The 21,672-nt window shown below is 33.7% G+C and overlaps 1 protein-coding gene across 7 annotated transcripts in view; it reads left to right on the top strand.

Moving 5' to 3' along the window:
* The window catches only part of slc25a22a (solute carrier family 25 member 22a), a 46,094-nt gene extending 28,505 nt beyond the window's left edge, over window positions 1–17,589 (top strand). For 2 of the 7 annotated variants that reach the window (XM_001922037.7, XM_073942622.1), the window contains 6 exons: window positions 21–78; window positions 3,998–4,058; window positions 5,755–5,902; window positions 7,983–8,137; window positions 10,480–10,555; window positions 12,487–17,589. In XM_001922037.7, the coding sequence (XP_001922072.1) occupies window positions 21–78; window positions 3,998–4,058; window positions 5,755–5,902; window positions 7,983–8,137; window positions 10,480–10,555; window positions 12,487–12,640 (652 nt within the window). In that variant the 3' untranslated portion in view covers window positions 12,641–17,589. Of the gene's footprint in view, window positions 1–20; window positions 1,163–1,376; window positions 2,230–3,997; window positions 4,059–5,754; window positions 5,903–7,982; window positions 8,138–10,479; window positions 10,556–12,486 lie in introns of those variants that run through there. The other 5 variants (XR_012400127.1, XR_012400129.1, XR_012400128.1 and 2 more) reach the window with 5 other exon arrangements.
* The last annotated feature ends 4,083 nt before the right edge of the window (window positions 17,590–21,672 follow it).

Below are 21,672 nucleotides of genomic sequence, written 5' to 3'. Positions count from 1 at the left end.
ACTCTTCTGTTCTTCCTCAGGCAGAAACTCACTCTCCTGAAAGAGATGCTGGCTGGCTGCGGTGCAGGAACCTGTCAGGTCAGTGCGCAAACACACACACACACACGCACACACACACACACACACACACACAGACACAGACACACACAAATACACAGAGACACACACACACACACACACACACACGCACGTGATGCTTGAGCCTCTGCTAACAGACGATTCAGCAGCACACAGATCATTGTGTCTGTAATGGCTGAAGAGACAAAACACAGATGCATTAGTGCCGTAAACACATCCACATTATCCACACACCGCCTGATCCGCCACTAACAGCCTTTCACCTGAAGCAGGTGCTCATACACATCAGCTCTCGCATTATACAGCAGCCGAGCCGTGTAATGACGCTCGCCTGCTTAATGTGTGTGTTCTTCCACAATACCACACTCAAATCAACAGACTCAAAGCATCTGGACAAATCCATACAGCTTTTTAGGACTTGGAAATTGTGTAGATAGACTGTATATTTATAATTATTATTATTAAAATCTATCCGTTTACATACGTATGACTGAATAATTGTATTCTAATCAGCCATTCAGATGGATGAATGAACGTCAGCTAAACCACTTAAATGACTTCCACTATTGACGGTTTTAACTGATTGAGTTGTAGTGATCCGGTCATGTGACCTCTCGGAGATGATCAGCTTCCTGTTGTCATTGAGCAGCTTTACAGGCATGCGGGATTAAATGATGGGATTACAGCAGACTCTTGATTAAGATTGACATGCTCTTTCTAACTACCGGCATCTCACGCAAGTAATCCCATCAACTAGTGCCGAGTCAGGTTAGTGGAGAGCAGAGGAGATGAGCCGCAGACCTGTACAAACCCCTTCGGATCTGATGAAACGTGTAATTGGGTCTCTGGTGACAGCAGCGCTAGCACACATAAATGTGTCTTTGTCTGTCGACAGTGCTGCATGTTCATGCTAAACTACACTTCACTCCACTCCATGAGCCTCCATAAGATTACATTCGTTAAACAACAGAAAACCACCTGGACAATTCAGGAAAATTACTCATGACCCCTTAGCAACCACTAAAGAAACTAGTAAAAACAGTCCCCTGCTGAAAAAACAGCTTAAATCAGCCAAGGCTGGTTGGCTGGTGGACCAGCCTGGTTTTAGAGGGGTTTTGGCAATTTCCAGCCTGGCCTTAGCTGGTCAGGCTAGGAGATGACCATCTAAAACCAGCTTGACCAGCCTAGCCTGGCTGTGAGGCCAGCCGAAACCAGCTATGTCCAGCTTAAACCAGGGTGGACAAGCTGGTTTTAGCTGGTTATTTTTCAGCCTGACTATCTAAGCCCTCTAAAACCAGGCTGGTCAACCAGCTAAACCAGCCAACCAGCCTAGGCTGATTAAAGCAGTTTTATAAGCAGGGTCACAACACAATAACAACACCTTAGCAACCAATAATCAAGTGAAATCACTCACAACACCATAGCAACACCTTAGCAACCACTGAAAAAGTAGTAAAATGCTCACAACACCATAGCGATGCCTAAGCAACCACTAAAAACTAGTAAAAACACTAACAGCACATTAGAAACACCATAGCAACCACTGAAACACCTATTAAAAACACCCACAACACCATAGGAACACCTTCGCGACCACACAAAAAACTAGAAAATAAGTCACAACACCTTAGCAACCACTAAAGTAGTAAAACATTTACAACACCATAGCAACACCTTAGCAACCACTAAGAAAACTAGTAAAATGACTCACAACCCCATAGCAACACCTTAACAACCAGTAAAGTAGTAAAACAGTCACAACACCATATCAACACCGTTGTAGGCCTTAAAATTGTAAAACATCTACAGCACCATATCAACACCTCAACAGGCACTAAAGAATCTAATAAAACACCCACAACACCATAGCAACACCATAGCAACTATTAAAAACTAGTAAAAAGACTCACAACACCATAGCAACACCTTAGCAACCACTGAAAAAGTAGTAAAATGCTCACAACACCATAGCGATGCCTTAGCAACCACTGAAAAAAAAAACTAGCAAAAGGCTCAAAACAACATAGCGATGCCTTAGCAACCACTAAAAACTAGTAAAGACACTCACAGCACCTTAGAAGCACCATAGCAACCACTGAAACAACTAGTAAAAACACCCACAACACCATAAGAACACCTTCGCAACCACACAAAAAAACTAGAAAATAAGTCACAACACCTTAGCAACCACTAAAGTAGTAAAACATTTACAACACCATAGCTACACCTTAACAACCAGTAAAGTAGTAAAACAGTCACAACACCATATCAACACCGTAGTAGGCCTTAAAATAGTAAAACATCTACAGCACCATATCAACACCTCAACAGGCACTAAAGAATCTAATAAAACACCCACAACTGCATAGCAACACCTTAGCAACTACTAAAGAAACTAGTAAAAAGACTCACAACACCATAGCAACTACTAAGAAACTAGTAAAAAGACTCGCAACACCATAGCAACACCTTAGCAACCAGTAAAAAACTAGTAAAACACAACACCTTAGCAACGCTTTTGCAACCACTAAAGAAACTAGTAAAAAGACTCACAACACCATAGCAACACCTTAGCAACCAGTAAAAAACTAGTAAAACACAACACCTTAGCAACGCTTTTGAAACCACTTAAGAAACTAGTAAAAAGACTCACAACACCATAGCAACACCTTAGCAACCAGTAAAAAACTAGTAAAACACAACATCTTAGCAACGCTTTTGCAACCACTAAAGAAACTAATAAAACACTCACAACAACATAGCAACACCTTAGCAACAACTAAAGTAGTAAAAACACTCACAATGCCGCAGCAATGAGTTTTCAACCACTACTAAAGCTAGTTAAACTACTCATAACGCCTTAGCAACCCCTAAACTCACACACAACACCATAGCAACCACTAATTAAACTAGCAAAATCACTCACATCAACACCTTAGCGACTTCAAAAGTAGTAAAAACACTAAGCAACACCATAGCAACGCCTTAGCCACCACTAAAAAAGCTAGTAAAAAAATGACAACCACCTAGCAATGTCTTAGCAACCACTAAAGAAACTACTATAGCAAAAACACTCATAGCTAGTTAGCAACCACTTATAAAAGTAGCAAAAATACTCAAACTTCATTCATTCATTTTCCTTCAGCTTAGACCCTTTATTAATCTGGGCTCACCACAGCGGAATGAACCGCCAACTTATCCAGCATATGTTTTACACAGCGGATACCCTTCCAGCCACAACCTAGTTCTGGGAAACACCCATACACTCTCATTCACACACTTACACTACGGACAATTTAGCTTACCCAATTCCCCTATAGCGCATGTGTTTGGACTGTGAGGGAAACCAGAGCACCCAGAGGAAACCCACACCAACACGAGGAGAACGTACCACACAAAAATGCCTACTTACTCAGCCGAGGCTCAAATCAGCGACCCTCTTGCTGTTTGGCGATCGTGCTACCCACTGTGCCACCGTGACGCCCCCAAACACCATTCAGACATGCTAAAACACTCAAATATCTTAGCAATCTTCTAAAAACACCTAGAAAAGCATCGACCTATAAAGCGTGGTAAAAACACCTCAGTTTGACACATTACGGATGTGAAATGGGTCTCGTATACTGCTTTGTGAACCCACCTGAACCACAGCACGTAGGAGGATGTGCTAATTGTATGTTTTTATATGCGGTGGCTCCTTTTTAAAATAGTCGTAGCAAAAATGACAGGCTTTCAGACGAGGCTTTGATAGGTTTAACTACATTTACACCAGTGTAAAATCATTAAGAGTGTGTGTTTGTAACCAGTTTGACCATTCACAGCAGCTTTAGGTTGATGTAAATATGTGTGCGTGGCCCTTTAAATGATCTCGTTCTCATTCCTTCAGGTTTGTGAGGTTAAGCTTGTTTTTGTGTTGCAGGTCATCGTTACGACACCGATGGAGATGCTGAAGATTCAGCTGCAAGACGCCGGAAGAATCGGTAAGAATATCTGCAGAAAAGAGGAAGGAGCGAGGGGAGAAGTGAGAGATCAGGGCAGAGAAGAGGAATGAAGCACTGCCACCTTGTGTTCACATTTGACAATTTCATTTTTAGTCGTAGAGCAATACAATTCTTTGATGAATGTTAATGTAATAAAAAGTGCAATAAGTTTCTGTGAGGAATATTATGTCAGCATATATATTATTTTGTACACCTGAGTATAATGTGTTCAGTGTAATAAATATGTAGGTTTTTTTAATATTTTAAAAACATTTTTAAAACATAAATATTAAATATAGCTTTTTAAAAAAGGGCTACTTCTCCTAAAAATGAAATTTATGTCATTATTTAGCTACTTTTTACTTGTTTTAAACATTTATGAGTCTCTTTTTTATGCTAAAGACAAAAGAGGTGTTTTGAAAAATGCTAAAAACCTGTAACCATTGACTTCCATAGTATTTGTTTTTCCTAATAGTCAATGGTTACAGGTTTTCAGGTTTTTCAAAATATCATATTTTGTGTTCAACAAAGGAACTAAACTTATAAAGGTTTCAAAAGAATTGAGGGAGACACCATTTTTATTTTTGGGTGAACTGTCCCTTTAAAAAACAACATACTTTTAAAAAAATATATATTTTTAAATGAACAATTTGTAAATTATGTAAATTAGATATAGATATAAATACTTTATATAAATACTAATATTAAGTCACCATCAGCAGAACTGAATATAATTTTAAATATTATTAAATATGTATTCCCAGAGACGGGTTGCGGCTGGAAGGGCATCCGCTGCGTAAAAACGTGCTGGATAAGTTGGCGGTTCATTCCGCTGTGGCGACCCCAGATTAAAAAAGGGACTAAGCTGACAAGAAAATGATTAATTGAATTAAATATGTATTTTCTTGTATTAAATATTGCAATGTTTAATATACATTTCCAGTTTGATTATGTTTGATTTATTAATTACGTTTTAATTAAGAATTAATTTATATATAATTAATTTTTAAAAATTCCATTTTCTTTAAATACTGACCATTATTATTCTGCATAATATTATCTGAATAAAAATAGGCCGTTGTCAGGCATTAATGAATATTATTTAATATAGTGGTTATTATTCATTCTGTATTTTTCAGCGAATTAAATATTTTGTATTATTAAATATTTAATCAGTAATCTTTTTATATTTGCCAGTCTGTGAGATTTGCCCCATGTATATTTTTTCCCTCAATTTCTGTTTAACAGAGAGAAGATTCTTTATCAACACATTTCTGAACATAATAGTTTAATAACTCATCTTTAATAACTGATTTATTTTATCTTTGCCATGATGACAGTAAATAATATTTGACTAGATATTTTTCAAGACACTTCTATACAGCTTAAAGTGACATTTAGGCAGGTTAGGGTAATTAGGCAAGTCATTTTATAACAGTGGTTTGTTCTGTAGTAGACTATTAAAAACAAATATAGCTTGAAGGGGGTAATAATATTGACCTAAAACTGCATTTTTTTGTAGCCGAAATAAAACAAATAAAACTTTCTCCAGAAGAAAAAATATTATAAGAAATACTGTGAAAAATTCCTGAATCTGTTAAATATCATTTGGGTAATATATGAAAAAGAAACAAAAATTCACAGGAGGGCAAATAATTCTGACTTCAACTGTATTTCTGATGTGTTTCGTGTGCAGCGGCTCAGAGGAAGCTCATGCCTCAGGCTGTGACCCCAGGGGGCCCCGTGGAGATGAAGTCCCCCACTGCTATGCAACTCACCAGACAACTGCTGAAGGAGAAGGGCATCGCGGGGCTCTACAAGGGCCTGGGGGCCACACTGCTCAGGTTAGCAAAACACACACTGCCAAAACTGAACAAAGACCAAAACTTCTTGTTGGCAAATACAATATTTCTATTTATTTTATATACTTTTTTCAATGTAATATTTATTCGGACATCACAGCTTGTTTTTGTTACTGCAAAACTTTCCATTTACAGCTGAAGTCAGAATTGTTTGTCCACCTTTGAATATATATATTTTTTCAAATATTTCCCAAATGATGTTTAAGAGAGCAGGGAAATTTTCACAGTATTTCCTATAATATTTTTCCTTCTGGAGAAAATCTTATTTCTTTTTTTTTCGGCAAGAATAAAAGCAGCTTAAAATTTTTTTAAAGCGATTTTAAGGTCAATATTATTAGCCCCTTTAAGCTATATATTCTTTTGATAGTCTACAGAATAAACCATCGTTGTACAATAACTTGCCTAATTACCCTAACCTGCCTAGTTACCCTAATTAATCTAGTTAAGCCTGTAAATGTCACTTTAAGCTGTATAGAAGTGTCTTGAAGAATATCTAGTCTAATATTATTTACTGTCATCATGGCAAAGATAAAATAAATCAGTTAATAGAGATGAGTTATTAAAACTATTATGCTTAGAAATGTGTTGAAAAAAATCTGCTCTCCGTTTAACAGAAATTGAGGAAAAAAATAAACAGGGGGGCGAATAATTCAGGGGGCTATTAATTCTGACTTCAGCTGTAAATTGGTATGTAACCATTAGTTTGTAAAGAAAATTGATATATTATAATATTCTGTACAAAAGCAATAAAAAAAAATTAAAAAACGTCTTTATTGTTTAATTTTTTGATCGTTTTGTATTATTCTGAAAAAACTCTTGTTGAGAACAAACAATTGCAAAAAGAGCATCGCTTTATATACAGTATATAAAATTAAATATCTTCGTTAAATGTGTGTGTGTGTGTGTGTGTGTGTGTGTGTGTGTGTGTGTGTGTGTGTGTGTGTGTGCGCGTGTGTGCGTGTGCAGAATTATTGGCACTGCTATGAATTCATATTGGCCAAATATTTTTGAAGCATATTCCCATAACTATTTAACTTTTTTTTGTACACATGGGTGACAATAATTAAATTCAAGTCACTTGTATAGAACTTTTCGCTATACTCATCCTCTACTTGCATCCAAAAACTCTTAGATTTTTTGGTAAGGTCTTTGGCAAAAGATCAAAAAGTATTTATATCTCTCTAGAGTTCAACGGTTGAGTTTTACCATTTTTGAATCCATTCAGCTGATCTCCGGGTCTAGCGGGAACTGCTTTTAGCTTAGCTTAGCATAGATCATTTAATCGGATTAGACCATTAGCATCTCGCTCAAAAAAATTTTGCTATTTTTTTTTATTTAAAAGGCAAGCTTTAAATAGAAAAATGATCAAAACTCTTTTTTGAAGAGTCTACATATTTAATATTTTCAATAATTGTTTAATTTCTTTTTTTAACTGAATAGTTTACATTTTATCTCTCTTATTTTTGAATATGTGTCTAGTAGTATTAAAAATAGCAATAATATTAAGGAAAATTTAACATTGTAATTGTGATATTTGGAATACTCTATATTACACGTTGAAAGTTATTAATCAGGGGTCACTATAGCAGAATGCCAACTTATCCAGCATATGTTTATCACAGCGGATGCCCTTCTAGCTGCAACCCAGTACTGGGAAACATCCATTGAACTGAATTAGACCATTAGCATATTGTTAAAAAAAATTTAAAAGAGCTTTAATAACTTTCGAATTAGAGTTGAGCTTTAAATAGGAAAATTATCGAAACTGCTTTGAATTTTTGCGAGATGCTAATGGTCTAATCCGATTCAATGATTTATGCTAAGCTAAGCTAAAAGTCTTCTGAATAGATTCAAAATAGGTGGAACTTAATAGTTTAGCTGTTGTAAAATGAGCCTATTTAAAAAAGTGTTGTGTTCCTTTAAACAATAAATACATTTTTCACAGCCTTCTTTGCTCATATTAACCAATGTTAGCGGATGACACTGTATCACACAATAACCATTCACTGATACTGGCAGAACGAGCGCTTATATTTCACGTTTGTGTTTCCTCTCTTTTCAGGGACGTCCCGTTCTCTATCATTTATTTCCCCCTGTTTGCTAATCTGAATAATCTGGGGAAGAAAGGAGGAGATGGTCCTGCGCCTTTCTACGTCTCCTTCATCTCAGGCTGCATTGCAGGAAGCACAGCTGCAGTCGCTGTTAACCCTGTAGATGGTGCGTTACTCCTCATTATCACATAATATACAGCTGAAGTCAGAATTATTCGCCCTCATATAAACTATATAATAAATTATAATGTTTCACAGTATTTCCTATAATATTTTTATTCTCTTCTGGAAAAAGTCTTATTTGTTTTATTTCGGCTAGAATAAAAGCAGTTTTTTTTTATTTATTTTTTAATCATTTTAAGGTCAATATTATTAGCTGCCTTAAGCAAGATTTGTTTTCCATTGTTTACAGAACAAACAACTGTTATACAATGACTTGCCTAGTTACCCTACCCTGCCTAATTAACACTTTAAATGTCACTTTAAGTGGAATACTAGTATCCTGAAAAATATAGATATATGGGATATATATATATATATATATATATATATATATATATATATATATATATATATATATATATAATATATAGGGAAGGAGGGGGAGTAGGGGTGGAAGGGGAGATTCTTCAAAACGAAGATGGCTGTCATATGGAACTCAGGGTATTTATAGTGGCTTAGGAATCGTCTGATTGGTTATTCATAAATTGAATAATGCAGAACCGGCTGTAAGCAATCATAAGCACATGATCCTCTCCAAATTAATTTATAAATAAACTTCACTTGAAATCATAAAAGTACACATACCGCAGGGAATTTTAACAGACTTTTCCAAACCACAGTAAACATTGAAACTGGTTATCGTCCCATGCCTAATTGAAAATATCAATATCATTTATAAACAAGCATTTTTTTTGTGTTTTTCCTTTATAGGTTTTAGAAATAATCTTTATATTCGTTTTGTATTGCTGAATATTTCATAATTAATATTTTCAATAGTTGTTTAATCTCTTTTTGTAAACTAAAAGTTGAATATGTTTACATTTTTGTCTCTTTTTATTTATGAATATTTGTATAACAGTATTACCAATAGCAATAACATTAATGGACATTTGACATTGTAATAATTAAAACATATATATTGAACACTAAATATTACACATAGAATGTTTTTCAATAGTATATTACATCGAATGTTAATATTGAATATTATTTAGTATTTTTATTTAAATTCTGCACATTAAATACAGTTGAAGTCAGAATTATTAGCCCCTCTGAATTATTAGCCCCATTGTTTATTTCTGTTTAACGGAGAGAAGATTTTCTCAACACATTTCTAAACATTATAGTTTTAATAACTCAACTCTAAAAACTGATTTATTTTATCTTTGTCATGATGACAGTAATTAATATTTGACTAGATATTTTTCAACACACATCTATACAGCTTAAAGTGACATTTAAAGGCTTAACTAGGTTAATAAGGTTAACTAGGCAGGTTAGGGTAATTAGGCAAGTTATTGTATAACGATGGCTTGTTCTGAAGACTATCAGAAAAAATATAGCTTAAAGGGGCAAATAATATCGTCTTTAAAATGGTGTTTAAAAAATTAATAACGGCTTTTATTCTAGCCAAAATAATACAAATAAGATTTTCTCCAGAAGAAAAAATATTATCAGACATACTGTGACGATTTGCTTGCTCTGTTAAACATCATTTGAGAAATATTTGAAAAAAAGAAAAATTCAAAGGGGGGCTAATAATTCTGACTTCAACTGTATGTTTTCAATTTTTGTGTCTTTATATCCACGTATGATACACATGCTGATCTCTTTTTTAACCAACTAAATAAAAGTACATAATGCTGAATATCAGTTTTGTCATATAGTTAATTAATGAAACATAAAAGTACAGAATACTGAATATTATTTAGCATTTTTATTTGAACAATGAATATTAAATATTTGTTTTTAAGTTTTTTGTATCTTCAAATTCACATGTGATACACCAACACAATCTCACGGCAATTTGTAACTTTTTCATTTAGTGGCTAATTCGTACAAATTCGCACGATCTAAGTCGTACATTTTAGTACGATTTGTGTATCCCCCAATGACGGTTGGGTTTAGGGGTGGGGTTAGGTGCCACGCCTCCTTTTTAAAATCGTACATTTTCTTACGACTGAACTCGTACGAATTCGCACGAATTAGCCACTAAACTGCCAAAACGTAAAATACTTACGTTTTCTCGTGAGATCAGGCTGGATACACAGGCTAATCTCTCTTAATTAATTAGATACTTAAACTCTATTTAGACCAATTGCAGGTTGCCAAAACAGTCACGTTTGGTCTCTGTCAGGATGCTAAGCAGGCAGTATGCAGTGAAGCAGCTCGCTAGCGTCTGGAAAGCAGCCTACTGTATGTGTTTGCAAGAACTGTTGTGCAATGCAAAAAGCCACATCTGTGCACTTTCGTAAGTGAACGTTGAACCTCTTGTGTGTGTTTCAGTGATAAAGACCAGACTCCAGTCGCTAACACGAGGCAGTGAAGAGGACTCTTACAGTGGGGTGACGGACTGTATCAGGTGAGATCATTTTTATTGGCCGGGGAGTTCATCAGGTGACCTTGCTTTATTAAGCTGCTCCTATTATGCTACAGTTTAGTTTTACATAGTACGCTTTTCTCATTTTAAAAAGATGTGGCACAGTGGCTCAGTGGTTAGCACTGGTGCTTCACAGCAAGAAGGTCACTGGTTCAAGTTCCTGTGGGTCGGTTGGCATTTCTGTGTTGAGTTTGCATGTTCTCCACGTGTTGGTGTGGGTTTCCTGCGGATTCCCCCACAGTCCAAACACATGCGCTATAGGTGAATTGGATGAAGTAAATTGGCCATAGTGTATGTCTGTGTGTGAATGTGAGAGTGTATGAGTTTTTCCCAGTACTGGGTTGCGGCTGGATGGGCATCTGCTGCTTAAAACATATGCCATAATAGTTGGTGGTTCATTCCGCTGTGGTGACCCCTGATTATTAAAGGGACAAAGCTAAAAACAAAATGAATGAATGAATGGATAAATTAGCGATTCATTCCGCTGTGGTGATCACTGATAAATAAGGCAGTAAGCTGAAGGAAAATGAATGAATGATTTTCAAAAAGCTAATTTTTGTGGCTGAAAATACTGAGCTAGATATAAAGTTAACATCGCTGCGTTATATAATTGCACTTCCTTCAACCATGGTCCGGCAGCAAAGTTTCTTGATTATTACGCCAGAATGGTAGTATAGTTCCTATTCATATCGATCTAGAAAATATCAGCATTTATTTTTCCATCAGTTTTAGTATACGATGTAACTACAGAAGTGACGGTTTCACCATTTTTGAATCCATTCATCTGTTGGAAGCACTTTTAGCTTAGCTTAGCATAGACTATTGAATCCGATTAGACCATTAGCATTTCGCTAAAAATGTCCAAACATTTTTTTGATTACCTATTTTAACTCGACTCTTTTTGGAAATTTTTGAACGAGATGCTACATGCTAATCTGATTCAAGATTTATGCTAAGCTGAGCTAAAAGTCCACGAGCCAGACCCAGAGCTCTGCTAAATGGGTTTAAACTTGTTTAACTCTAGAGCAGTGGTTCTCAAACTTTTTTCACCAAGTACCACTTCAGAAAAAATTGTCTCTCCAAGTACCACCATAATGACTGGTATTGAAATACACAGTAGGCCCAAATAAGCGGCTACAGCTTACTACAAAACTACAGATTGATTCTTGTTATTATGAATATTTATTATTGTCAGCCACTTTAAACATAATAAATAGCTTGAACAATAACACACTTATAGGTAAAAAAAAAAAGATAATAATCACACATACAAGTAAATTTTTCAGTATAAAAAAGTTAATAGTCATTCCCATACTGTATAAAAAAATTTATTACATTTACAGAAAAGTTGACATTATTTATCGTGATAATATATAATATATTATCTGCCCCTCTAGTTTTTTGTAATAATTTTTTTTGTGATTTTTTTTGCGATAAAAATGTAAAAAAAATCACAAAAACAATCGTGAAAAATTTGCGGTTCTGAAATTTAATAAACTATAAGAACCTAGAGAAGATTAATATTTACATTAAAAAATACAACATGTAAATGAAATGCCATCAGCCTTTTGATTTTTTTTTATCCATTGGATTGTGACCTCTAGGGTGATTACATTATATTAAAGACACAGCAATAACGTCAGATGCAGCGGATTAATTTAATGGCACCAGATTAAACTTATCATTAAAACATTGAAAATAAATACAGGCTACGACTGAACTTGAAAAATGGTCTCTGAGTGGAGGTCTCCAAAATTACACAGAGATTAAACTTGGGCTTATTAGTTTGTGTGCATCGTTGTATATTTTGAACCACCGAAGCGGATAGTCAGAGTCGCGAGTCGCTGGCATTGTTGTTTTGTGCCATTGGTTTAAGTTAAATGTTGATTTCTTTTTCTCCCATCTGATCACAGGAAGATTTTACGCAACGAAGGTCCCGCTGCATTCCTGAAGGGGGCGTACTGTCGAGCGCTGGTCATCGCGCCGCTCTTCGGCATCGCTCAGGTGGTCTATTTCCTCGGAGTGGGTGAATTCATCTTGAGTCATCTACCCAAACGAAACAACTAACCAATCACACCCACTGCCTCCCATCATGCATTGCACCAGTCGGTTTCCCGCCCCTCCCCCGTCTCACAGAAGGATCAAAGCGTGGACCAGTCTGACTGATTTTAATCGTTGTTGTCGTGCCGTTTTTGTTCAAAGCGCCGTGTATTTTTATCTGAATGTGGTGGTTTTAATACTGAGCGTAAAGTGAGATTGTGTTTGCCAAGCTGCCTGTTTTATTTGTGTCTCGTACCGTCTCACGCTGAGGCGAAGTGATATCCTTTTATGAGTGTTAAATCTCGAGCCATTGTCCGATCATTGGGCATCTCACGACATTTAAAGCGTAAAATCAGCGATCAATCGTAACTCGTGCTCTTGTTAATTATGGACTAAAATATCAAGCTCTTTTTAATTGCTAATTTCCTGGAAGAACAGGGCATGTAATGTTGATTAGCTTGCCCTCTGTAGGGCGCTGTTTTTGTCTGTATTACGGCCAACTCCGAATGCCTTTCCTCTGGGCGTCGAACGACTTTGAGGAAAAGTGTGGAAAAGACACACATCCTTGAGTGTATTAAAGTCCAAAGTTTCTGACCTGAGAACAGCATATCGTTACGCCTGAACGAGGCTCGTGTTTCAAAATGACACGTCGGCTTCAGAGGTTAATTTGATTAATAAAGCTGAGGGGAGACGTATCAGTGAACTAAGATGTGAATTAGACTTGAAAGCATCTCTTAAATTGACTGAATCCAAATGCAAATGCCTGCAAGTAGTGGCCATTAAAACTTCCGGAAAGTTCCCACACTTTGGGAGATAATCATTACGGATTAAGAGATTGGTTCCGCATGGCCACAGTACATTTTTGGGCTCAAATCTGAATGAAAAATAGCATTAAATATGAGATAAAACCTCATTTAAATCACTTTAATAGGGGGGTTTGAAGTTTAATTAAAAATTAGATATGCAAAGTAGATTTTTTGTACCTTATTTAGGCTGGGACACGTATGTAATGTCATAGAGACTATGCTGTAGTTTCCAAAGCTAATCTAATGTGTAGGCGTTGTTATCTTTAAATAAATCTAATCTAAAACGTCTATTTAAAAGGTTTATTTATATAATTATATATCAAATTAATAGAAAGTACATGAATATTTATAACTATCATGACTGTAAAATGAATATGCAAATTCAAACACAATTTTTTTTCAAAATATTCAAAACAAAAACAACAAATATGAAATAAAAGAGTTAAATACACTAAAACAATAACTCTGTAACTTATGTAATCTAATTAATATTCATGAGCATATCAGATGTGTTCATATTGTGTCCCACTCACTGAAAACCCAACTCAACTAGTTAAATATTCCAATTAATATGCTAGCGTGAAAAAGTTTTCACCCCCTTTACATCTGTTTAAATAAAAGCTCATTTAAAATATTAAGAAAATAAAGCAAAACAATAACTGTATCTTAGATGCTTTCCCAACTATTATGTCACCTTATTAATATTCATGAGCATATCAGATGTGTTCATATTGTGTCCCACTCACTGAAAACCCAACTCAACTAGTTAAATATTCCAATTAATATGCGTGAAAAGGTTTTCACCCCCCACATCTGTTTAAATAAAAACTCATTTAAAATATTAAGAAAATAAAGCAAAACAGTAACTCTGTATCTTAGATGCTTACCCAAATATCATGTCACCTAATTAATATTCATGAGCATATCAGATGTGTTCATATTGTGTCCCACCCACTGAAAACCCAAATCAACTAGTTAAATATTCCAATTAATATGCTAGCGTGAAAACGCTTTCACCCCCCACATCTGTTTAAATAAAAGCTCATTTAAAATATTAAGAAAATAAAGCAAAACAATAACTGTATCTTAAGATGCTTTCCCAAATACCATGTCACCTAATTAATATTCATCAGCAAATCAAATGTGTTTATATTATGTCTCACCCACTGAAAACACGACTCAACTAGTTAAATATTCCAATTAATATGCTAGCGTGAAAAAGTTTTCCCCCCTTAAGCAGTTTTGTCAGATAAAACTTAAAACGCCAAAGTAACAAGCATATCGATTGTAATGCCTGTCCTGTACATCTACGATGGGCGGAGCTACAGATGATGAATATTAATGCATTAGCTGTATCATTGTTTTTCTGACGGCTTTTTAATAGTCATTCCAATTTTATCAAGAAGCTAATAAGCACACGTTCCAGATTTTGGGCCGAAGTCCGAATATTTATTGATAATCCTGATTATATCGACGTAAACACACTTATAGTATATCTCACTATATATTTGTATGGATAGTTTTATCAGTGTCTGATTGTTTGTGTGATCTTTGTTGATTACTGTGTACTGTATATATGCAGATGATATTACGAAGCGATTACGTTTTTTTTTTTAACGTTTTGTTATACGATGGCTTATTTGCACACCTCCCCGTTCCTTCTGTTTATGTTGTTGGCATCTGGAAGAGTTAGTATGCCAGTTTACACACCGTTTGAGCCGGACCTGTAATGTATTAGTGTTGGAATTGTGAGCTTTTTTTGTGCACTACCAAACTTAACGAACAAAAACTCCCGAACGCTCTCAGGTCGTGGTTCTCATTTACTTTTTGTTTTTTGCTTCTCGCAGATCGATTTGCAGCCTGTTGTGTTGAGTCAAAAGACAATGTTCTCGCTCACAATACGTGCTGTCAGCTGGAGCGAGATAAGCTGGTCTGTGTGTGCAATCAAGAGTGTTTTTGGCCCGTGCTGACAAACATTCGAATCTGTTTCATACTGCCAAACGATTCCTGACCAAAATTTCAGCCTCTAATACCTCTGTCCCCTTTCCCAGTTTTAGCCTCAGTACACTGACTTTTATAAACTCGTCTGGTTAATATTTACCTGCAACTGAATGTACACAACCTAGAGCGTTTGAGGTTAGCATGTTTATTTAATTTGTTTGTTTTAATTTGTATTTTCTCCCCATCAAGAGTTGATCAAAAATGACCAAAAAATAACTTTATGGTTTAAATTTGATTATAATTTAAATTATAGTAAAAGAATATAATGAAAAACATCATTTTGGTTGTAATAACACCCTTTGGCAATGTCGAAAAGCCCCATAAAATATACTTTATTAGTCAAAATTAATCTAAAAGTGACCAAAAGGACTTTTAAAAAGAATAGAATGATTTCACAGTGATGCGCAGATTAAAGATGACAAGTTTCATATTTAAAATGTGTAAATAAAAATGTAGTCTAGATTATGGATTACTAATTGGATTACTTTTAGATTACTTTTTAATTTCTAGTTTTGGTTTTATGATTTGAATTTGATTACAGTTTAAGTTATAAAGCCAAAAGTAGAAAAAGAAAATGGAAAACACAGCAGATTCAAGATGACAAATTTCATGATAAAATTTGTAGTTAGTATTGCAATCTCGATTATTGATTACTAACTGGATTACTTTTAATTACTTTTGAGATTTGAATTTGGTTATAGTAATACTGTATATAGAAAAAGAAAATGGAAAGATAATTTAGATTTTAACAATACCTTTGGGAATATCGCCTAGCCTTATAATGTACTTTATCAGTCGAAAGTAATCTAAAAGTGACCAAAAAAGGTTATTTTACAGATTTTGGATTACTAATTAGATTTAGATTACTTTCTTATTTCTAGTTTGGGTTTTATGATTTGAATTTGATTATAGTTTAAACTATAAAATCAAAAGTAGAAAAAGAAAACATAATTTTTAATGTAATAATACATTCTGCAATATCGACTATCCTTATAATATACTTTATAAGTCAAAAGTAATCTAAAAGTTACCAAAAAGGACTTTTAAAAAGAATAGAAAGACTTCACAGAGATGCGCAGATTAAAGATGACAAATTTCATGATCAAATTTGTAGTTAGCATTGCAATTTAGATTATTAATTAATAACTAGATTAATTTTTGATTACTTTTGATTTAAATCATTTCTAGTTTGGGTTTAGAAAAAAGAAAATGGAAACATCAGTCAAAAGTAATCTGAAAGTAATCTAAAAGTGAACAAAAAAGGTCTTTAAAGATTATTTCACAGATTATGGATTACTAATTGGATTACTTTTAGATTACTTTCTCATTGCTAGTTTGTGTTTTATGGTTTGAATTTGATTATAATTTAAATTATAAAGCCAAAAGTAGAAAAAAATATGGCAAACATAATTTTGGTCATAATAATACCTTCGGCTATATTGTCAAGGCATATAAAATATACTTAATCAGTCAAAAGTAATCTAAAAGTTACCAAAATTACTTTTAAAAAGAATAGAATGATTTCACAGTGATAGGCAGAATAAGATTACAAATTTTATGATAAAATGTGTATATAAAAATGCAGTCTAGATTATGGATTACTAATTGGATTACTTTTTAGATTACTTTTTAATTTCTAGTTTTGGTTTTATGATTTGAATTTGAAACCAAAAGTAGAAAAAGAAAATGTAAAACATAATTTTGGTTTTAATAATACCTTCCACAATATTGAATAGCCCTACAAAACATTATTTTTACTTTATTAGTCAAAAGTAATCTAAAAGTAATCTAAAAGTGACCAAAAAAAGGACTTTTAAAAAGAATTGAAAAATTTCACAATGAAGGGTCGATTAAACTTTACAAATTAGATGCTAAAATATGTAGTTACTATTGCAATTTAGATTATGGGTTACTAATTGGATTACTTTTAGATTACTTTTTCATTTCTAGTTTTGGTTTTATGATTTGACTTTGATTACAGTTTTAATTATAAAACCAAAAGTAGAAAAAACAAACAAAAAGCATCATTTAGATTGTAAGAATATCTTTGGCAATATCGCCTATGAAATATACTTTATTAGTCAAAAGTAATCTAAAAGTAATCTAAAGGTGATCTAAAAGTATTGAAATTAACGAATAAAGAATTAATTAATAAAAAATGAATAAAAAGCCTAATTTAACTATGCATCACAAGAATAAACCACATTTTTAGACATGATTATTTACAAAAACAGCAGTATTTAACTTTTTTCAAAACAAAAACATTACCAAAAATTATACTAGCCTCAAACATTTGATGTCCGTGTACAGTCACAAGTCACTAATTAATATGACAACAACGCTAAATAACCATTATCTTGATGTTCAGAGGGTTTTATGGTGCTGTCCAACATCTCAAGAGAGCTTTACGCCATAAAAACTGTTCAGATGCTCTTATTTATTGTTTTTAAAGGTCAAAGGTAGGACTTTACAAGGTCAACACGTGTATAACCCTTATGACCGGTTACCTCACACACTATTATTAACTGTCGAAATGAATGCACATGGTATTAAAATGGAAGTGCGTTTCATGCCTGCTTTGAATCGGACCTTAACGACCTTGTTTTGCCTTTTTGTGTTGGTTTTTACCTAAACATTCCAAATGCTACGACATATCTTAAGATCTGTGATTATTTTTATGATTGTGATGACTATTTTACCTTGTTTTGCTTTAATTTGTGATGGTTTAGTCTTGTTTAGATGGTCTTTTTCAACCGTACCTCTAATTTGCGTCATGTTTTCTCAGCTGTGAACTTGTGTTTGTGTATCGTGTGTGTGTATGAAGGGTCAGTTGTGCACACGGCTGTAAGTGCGTTTGTTTTTCGTCGTTTATGTAACACTAAAGTGTGTTTTTCACTCTCTCCTTCCACCATCTGTCCTCCTTCCCTTCGCTGTACTTTAAGGAATTAGACTGCAGGTGGCATTAAAAAACACACACCAAAAATAGACGATGATTTTTACAATCCAAGCACAAAAACAGATCTGGCACAAGCGCAATACACACACACTCCCCTTAGATAGCGTATAATATTCAATATACAACACTTATTATGAGCAACGTATCGCCTGTTTGCTTCGGCAAACTTGAGAATGTATCTTTGAATCGTATAATCGATGTAAAATGATAGCATTTAGTCTTATTTAGTAGTAAATTAGATGTTAGGTATTTGTGATTTCACTCTTCATGCAATGAAGAGTAATATATATAGAAGGACCAGCACATAATTATGCAATAATTTAGAAATAATCCGAATAAAATGGGTGAATCTCATGAAAACATGTACATGCTATATTTCACTCTTTAAAAAAATTAACTAAATATTTGTAGTATTGTTAAGTATGATTAATATTTGCTAATTACTATTTTGATGACAGTTACTGTAATACAAACATTTAGCTAAATTGTCATGAATAATAAACTCCAAATATGTGATTATTATTTATTGATATTAATATTCAATGCATAATACCATCACATTATGACTGACTGTTAATACAGATTTATTGTCATATTAAACTTTTAACCTTTTACATTTAACAATAAAACACAACACAAAATGGAATTAAACGTTTTTTTAAATAATTATTTTATTAAATCAATCAACAAAGATTTCTTTAATACGGTTTTTATTGCTTTTTTTGTCACTAAAATATTCTAATACCCTAAAAAAAAAAAAAAAAAAAAAAAAAAAAATATATATATATATATATATATATATATATATATATATATATATATATATATATATATATATATATATATATATATTTTTTTTTTTAAATAGGATAATTTTTATGCTTCATTTTTTTTATGGAATAAAATATGTTTATTTATTATTATTTTTATGCTTTTATTTGAACCTTTAGATAATTAAAATACCCTAAAAGTGTTTATTATTATAATTTTCATGCTTTTATTTTTAGTGGAATAAAATACCCTAAAATATGTTTATTTTTTATCATTTTAATGCTTTTATTTGAACTTTTAGAGAGTTTAAACACGCTAAAATATATTTATTAATTTTAATTTTATGCTTTTATTTTTAGTGGAATAAAATACCCTAAATATGTTCATTTATTATAATTTTTATGCTTTTGTTCAAACTTTTAGAGGAATTAAATACCCTAAAATATGTTCATTATTATAATTTTTATGCTTTTATTTTTAGTGGAATAAAATACCCTAAAATATGTTCATTTATTATAATTTTTATGCTTTTATTTTTAGTGGAATAAAATACCCTAAAATATGTTCATTATTATAATTTTTATGCTTTTATTTTTTTATTTTTAGGGGGATGAAATACGTTAAAAGAGGTTGATATATTATAATTGTTATGCTTTTATTTAGTTTGTTTTTAGTTAAATAAAATACCCTAAAATATGTTTATTTATTATTTTAATTTCTATGCTTTTATTTTTATATTTTTTGTGGAATTAAATACTCTAAAAATGGGTGTATTATAATAATTTATGCTTTTATATTGTATATTTTTAGGGGTATGAAATATGGCCCAAACATGCTTTTTCTTGACATGTTTTCCTGAGTTTCACTCATATATTTTCCACGTGGTTCAATCATGCTGCTGTGGACCTGTAGACTAATATATTGAACCTCGTCCCTCCACAAGCCTTTGCTTTCCTCCGCCGAGAGGAACAGTGCAATAACGCACTTTAACTGCATACACAAATACGCAAAATGCACAATAAGGCCCTTCTGGAAGATAACGCCAGTCTGTGTGTGTGTCTGTGTGTGTTTGGATGTGTGTGTTGTTGAAAGTTAGTGTGTGTTGTCAATACACAAACAATCACTTGAGTGATACTGAAATATGGCAGTTGTTTTAATCGTCGTTGCAGAAACCGAAGACACGCTGATCGTATTCAATTCCTTGTCACGGATTGTTGTTCAATAAAACGAATTTGTTCAAAATAAGTTATTATTGTCGTGCTATTATTAAACGACTTGGCAATATGATCTTTTAAACTACAGCTGTTGATTCTGATTGGCTGATGAGCATTCTGTTTTGTGTTTAAAAAAAAAAAAGTAGTTCCGGCAGGTTTTGAGCAAATTATAGTTCCATATCACTACGCTGAATAATTTCAGTTATTTCACAGCTACGACTAAGGCAGCACTAGATGGCGCTTGCAGACTTTTTTTTAAGGGGTTTTCACCTTTATTTGACAGAAGAGAGAACTGACAGGAAAGTGTGGGGAGCAGAGAGAGGGGAAGGATCGACATCGGACCTCGAGACGGGAATCGAACTCGGGTTGCCTTGAACACCGGAGTGCATGTGTCAGTGCACTTTCCACGACGCCATTAGCACCGATGCGCTTGCATACTTTAAACTTGTTTACTTCAGTAACTTGTTATTAGTTTAAGTATGATTTTAGATTTTTGATCATATGATAATGCTTATTGTTCGCTTTATCTATGGTTTATTTGAGCAAGTGTTATTCTTTCTAAAGGTTTTTAAACATGTTTTAATTTAATTCCCATCTTGCCTAAAATATGTCACTTCCAGGTTGGCCGCTTGCATGATAATCTAAGTGACGGCAAGATCTAAGGATGTTTCTTTTATGATTTTAAGTCATCCAATCAAGAAATCTAAGGATGTACCCCTCCCTCTCTTAGTTTACAAGCCAGCAGAGTGGTAAGTGAATGTATTTTAGTTCATTAATAACTATATGCTTAGTTCTCATGCATGTGAATGTGTCTGATTGTACCAATTTATTCAGTTCTACAGTGTTGATAAGTGCATTAAACATCTGTGAAAAGGAACCTCAGCCTTTGTGCTGTGACTAAGGGCGGCATACAATGTGCGCATCCGCAATAGTCGCATCGCAATAGCCCCTTTCACACAGTGATACCGGTAAATTTCTGGAAAATTTCCGGAACGACTTTACCGGTAAATTCAAAAAAGCGCTGTTCACACAGGCGAGGACGTTACGGAAATTTTCCGGAAAAGAGCATTCACACATCCATTCCAAAATACCGGTAAATTCTGACATCATTCACCACAAATGAGCTTTAAACGGCTGCGCTTGTATTTGTAAACATTTGACTAAATTACAAACTCTGTGGATGATCAATATTGTGAACAACTTTCGCAGGATCACTTTCGCATGTCGAGATGTTCATAATATGTGCGTGTGCAGGCGCTCATAGGCTGTTTCACAGGCACACGCAAAGCTTGAAGGTAAACAAACAACGGC

This window comes from Danio rerio, chromosome 25 (assembly GCF_049306965.1).
Source record: "Danio rerio strain Tuebingen ecotype United States chromosome 25, GRCz12tu, whole genome shotgun sequence".
Classification (NCBI taxonomy): domain Eukaryota; kingdom Metazoa; phylum Chordata; class Actinopteri; order Cypriniformes; family Danionidae; genus Danio; species Danio rerio.
This window is presented reverse-complemented; position numbering and strand designations above follow the sequence as displayed.